The sequence below is a fragment of the Lactuca saligna genome, chromosome 7 (assembly GCF_052625555.1).
Source record: "Lactuca saligna cultivar CGN05327 chromosome 7, ASM5262555v1, whole genome shotgun sequence".
NCBI classification, from domain to species: domain Eukaryota; kingdom Viridiplantae; phylum Streptophyta; class Magnoliopsida; order Asterales; family Asteraceae; genus Lactuca; species Lactuca saligna.
The window spans coordinates 179,134,711-179,138,660 of record NC_136423.1 but is presented as its reverse complement, the minus strand read 5'-3'; the positions used below and the strand labels follow the sequence as shown (position 1 = coordinate 179,138,660).

The following is a 3,950-nucleotide window of genomic DNA, read 5'->3' as shown; positions in this document are numbered from 1 at the left end:
CACAGGGTTTGCTAGCATTTTGCAAAAGGTATCCTCTTTTTATCAAACACGCAATATTTATACTTTGGATATGGAAGAGTTGTATGTTGGTGCAAGAAACCGTAAGACCACAAAGACTAATAGATTTCTTTTTGAGGTTGAAATCTTCAACACTATGGTGATTATGCAGCTTACAGAATGTCGTGATCGATTTAGTGAAACAACCACCCAGTTACTAGAATACATGGGTGCTTTGGGCCCTTGTGATTTATTTGCACAAAGTTGTTGAAGTTAGGTAAGTTGTACAAGTATGACTTTGATGATTCAGATATGATAGGCCTTGAAGGACAACTTGATATATTTTATTAATCTTGCATTAAAGATGAGCGATTCACTAGATCGAAAGGAATTTCGGAACTGTCTTGTTTGATGGTTAGTACGGGGAACCATCAGTTTTATCATTTGGTTTATAAGCTTTAAAAGTTGGCTTTGATATTACTCGTAGCAACCACAAGTGCAGAAAGATGTTTTTCAAAGATAAAGATCTTGAAGACCAACTTGCGCAAGAAAATTGATGATGACTTTTTAAACGACGTGTTGTTTTGGAATGTTTGAGACCAACATACTTGTGAAAGTTGTGAATGAAAAAGTAATTGAGTGGTTTCAAAAGATATCTACAGGAAGAGGACAAATTTAAAAGATTGTAGATTGTTGTTATGTTTTTAACTTTTTATGTAATGGGTCGCTTTTTGTGTTAGACGTACTGAATTATTTTTCGATTTTATATTATGTTTGACTTTAAAAAAAGAATTCGACACACCTACTATCATTTCTTGCGCCCGCCTCTATACATGTTAGTTAGTTGTTAGTTTACTAATTCATATAATTGTAGCATTGTACTTTGTCCCGTTCTTGTTGGTGCCTCCTTTTCGTGTTTTTTTTATAGTTGTCGCTAAAAAATATGTTATTCAAGCTTTTGATGAACGTAAATAATGTCAAACTTTCAAGCTAGTTAGAGATACAAGAATAGGTTTAAAAGATATAACAAGTCAAGTAAAAGCTCGACTAAATGCTTATTTATGATTTTATTTAAGCGTTCATGTTGTATATATTTATATATGATCCAAGTTTTGGTGAATTCCTTTTAGGTCGAAATTAATTATAGACATGCAATTTTATCTTGAAGAATGAGCTTTGTACTATAAAAATAGTCTATTCTGCACTTATATCCGATTATTCAGAATCGCAGATCGAGTTCCAATCTTTCTTGAACCATAATCAGGGTCGGTCCAGATGATAGGCAACCCTGACGACCGCCCAGGGCCCACGTCTCCAAGTGGCCCAAATTTTTTGAGCTATATAGTGTATATATATGAAAAAAAATATTTCATAAATGATTTTTAAGGCCTAAACTTGGTTTAAATACAAATAAGCTCAAAAAAATAAAACAAATTAGCTTGTTTGTTACTATTAATTGAACATGTCTATAGTGAAAAATAATCGATATTTGTTTAATCTTTATTATGTTTGTCTTAGAATGGCTCATTTTTTTCTTTTTGCCCTAGATCTCATTTATGTTTGGACCGGACCATAATCGAGTCTATATCAAGAAGTTAAGTCTTCTTGATATAACCTTATATCTCCGTGAACATATGATTCCCGTTTTGCATATTTATTCCATTTATCACTACTCTTGAAGATAATTCTATGCAAAATACACAAATTGCAAACATAATTCTATGCAAATTGTAATAAAAATTGAACTAGTTAACACAATCCTTGATAGGATGATAGAAAATTTGTGGATCGATCCATTGATTGCTACAAACTGTTAGGAATATACATGGAGGATATGATCGTATGGAAGAAACTCGGATTAATAAATTAGTAATTAATAAATAATCTATGTTACGGTGAATACAATAAACTTGCCATTGCTTCTTGCAGCCATTCTTCTTCATCATAATCCTGCTTCATCTGCATGCATTACATTCAAATCAATGATTAGTTCTTATAATTCTCATAACAGTCAACAATAATTAGATAATTAAAAACTAGTTATACAACTAATACCAGAAAGTTATTGGTGTATAATTGTTGAATGTCTTCTTCACAAGGATTACTATTAGTATTGATGTTCGGAAGCACTTGATCTTCACATGGTTGATGATGCTCATGAAGATGATGATGATGATCGTTTTTATTCTTTGCGAACCTCCCTCTAACTCGTATCCGCTTGTCAGCCAACGTCTTTCGGCATTCATACTACACAAAAATTCACCCAAAATTTTATCGGTATATGTTTTAGAAGTTATGAGTATGAAACATTTGAGCAGTAGCAATCTAGAATTTAGATATAGTGTCTTATTATACAGATTCGTCTTTTTAAGGTTTTCATGAAAATAATGAAATAAAGGTTGAGACCGACCTTAATCGTTTTGTTGAAGTTCCTTTGATTTCTCTTCTTGAGATACTTCATGATCTTGTCCTTCCTTTCTTCAACCGAATACCTACCTATCTTTAATGTCGGTTCTTCGATTTCTGTGCTCATCTTCTGGTTTTCGATATCCTGCAGATATTAATATGTGAAACAGGGAACCCAGAAAATTCATGAAATAGTTACGGAATATATAAATTGATCATAATTTTTGTTTTTGGAACGAAATTTCTTAAAACAGTTAAGAACTTCTGAACTCGGTGATTACTGAAGCTAAATGTATCGTTAATTGCACGTAATTTGTTTCATGCAAGATCAATATTAAGAATTTTTTTGAAGAAATAATCATATACCCAATTGGCAGTTGCAGTGGGATAAGACGACCATGAGTTGGTACTAAAGCCCCCGCTGCCACAAAAATAGTCATCCTTTTCAACCTTGTGATAATCACTTCCGACGGGAATGTTATTAAATCCGGTCGGCGACGTTGGAACCACCATCTCAGACAACCCAAATCTCTCCGGGAACGAAGTCTTCCATGACGATGATCGAGATAACGGTGTGGTGATGTCATATCCCGGTGGCATTTTCATCCCGTAGTCGTCGAAGAAATTGGGTGCAGTCTCATCATACCACATTGGTAGGGTATTTGCTGGAGTTTGAAAGTCGCCGGAGAAGTTGTGAACCTTAGAGATGAAAGCCATTGAAGGAGTGGATGTGACTTCCTGACCGTTGGTGCCTTAATTAAGAGAGAGTTGTGCATGGCGGAGTATTTATAGGAAAGGCATCAAAGTACACGACAGCCTGCGGCTTTGAAGCAAGTTGTAAGGGACCCATTTTGTACAAATTTAAGGACTAAATATTCCTCCAATGCTAAGAGGGTATATTAGTCAAACCCTAGTCCTTACCTTTAATATATGTGAATGTTTTGATTCCTTGTTAAATCAGATTATTTTAGAGTTTGTAAATCGGGTATATGAGGCATCAACTCAAAAAGGATTTTGGTTCAAACTGGTTTTTTAATACTCCTATTTGTATATGCCTATTTGTATTTATGTACTTAGAACTATTTGTATATATGTTCATGAACTTTGGTGAGGGTGTCAAGCCTAACAAACTTCGGTAAGGGTATCCAGCCTCAAAAATAAAAGGGAACAAAATATGTTTTATAATTCACTATGATATATCATCAATAGAATACACGGTAATCAGGGTGGAAATGTCCTTTTTGCATAAGCTACAATAATGTTCAAATGAGGATTTATCTTCCTATGACTAACTTTTAAGAATAGAAGCATGCAAATTTGAATGGAAAGAATTGGTTTTGCCATCCAGAAAGAGCTAACGGTACAGTTTGTTGTCCGTTTGCCTTCAATCGATATGTATTGAACATGTGATATCAAAACTATTTTTATTTGTTGTGAGATAAAAAATAAATTGAAAGAAAATCAGTAGTAAGAGGGTTTCGGCTCTACATTTTATGGTTATGTGATTTAATCATGACCTCAAAGTTATATACTATCTAAGTTGAATT

General features: G+C 33.7%; 1 protein-coding gene across 1 annotated transcript; it reads right to left on the bottom strand.

Moving 5' to 3' along the window:
• Window positions 1-1,725: 1,725 nt before the first annotated feature.
• Window positions 1,726-3,179, bottom strand: LOC145005595 (uncharacterized). Its single transcript, XM_078964706.1, has 4 exons — window positions 2,770-3,179; window positions 2,408-2,548; window positions 2,053-2,244; window positions 1,726-1,956 (listed from the first exon to the last, which is right to left on the bottom strand). The coding sequence occupies exons 1-4, from the start codon at window positions 3,118-3,120 to the stop codon at window positions 1,888-1,890; spliced, it is 753 nt and encodes a 250-aa protein (XP_078820832.1). The 5' UTR covers window positions 3,121-3,179; the 3' UTR covers window positions 1,726-1,887.
• Between the last annotated feature and the right edge of the window lie 771 nt (window positions 3,180-3,950).

Coding starts and splice junctions, on each gene's coding strand:
- LOC145005595 (XM_078964706.1), bottom strand. CDS start 3,120: ATGGCTTTCATCTCTAAGGTTCACAACTTCTCCGGCGACTTTCAAACT. Junction 2,245..2,407: donor ACTTCAACAAAACGATTAAG/GTCGGTCTCAAC, acceptor ATTTTTGTGTAG/TATGAATGCCGAAAGACGTT. Junction 1,957..2,052: donor TATACACCAATAACTTTCTG/GTATTAGTTGTA, acceptor TAATGCATGCAG/ATGAAGCAGGATTATGATGA.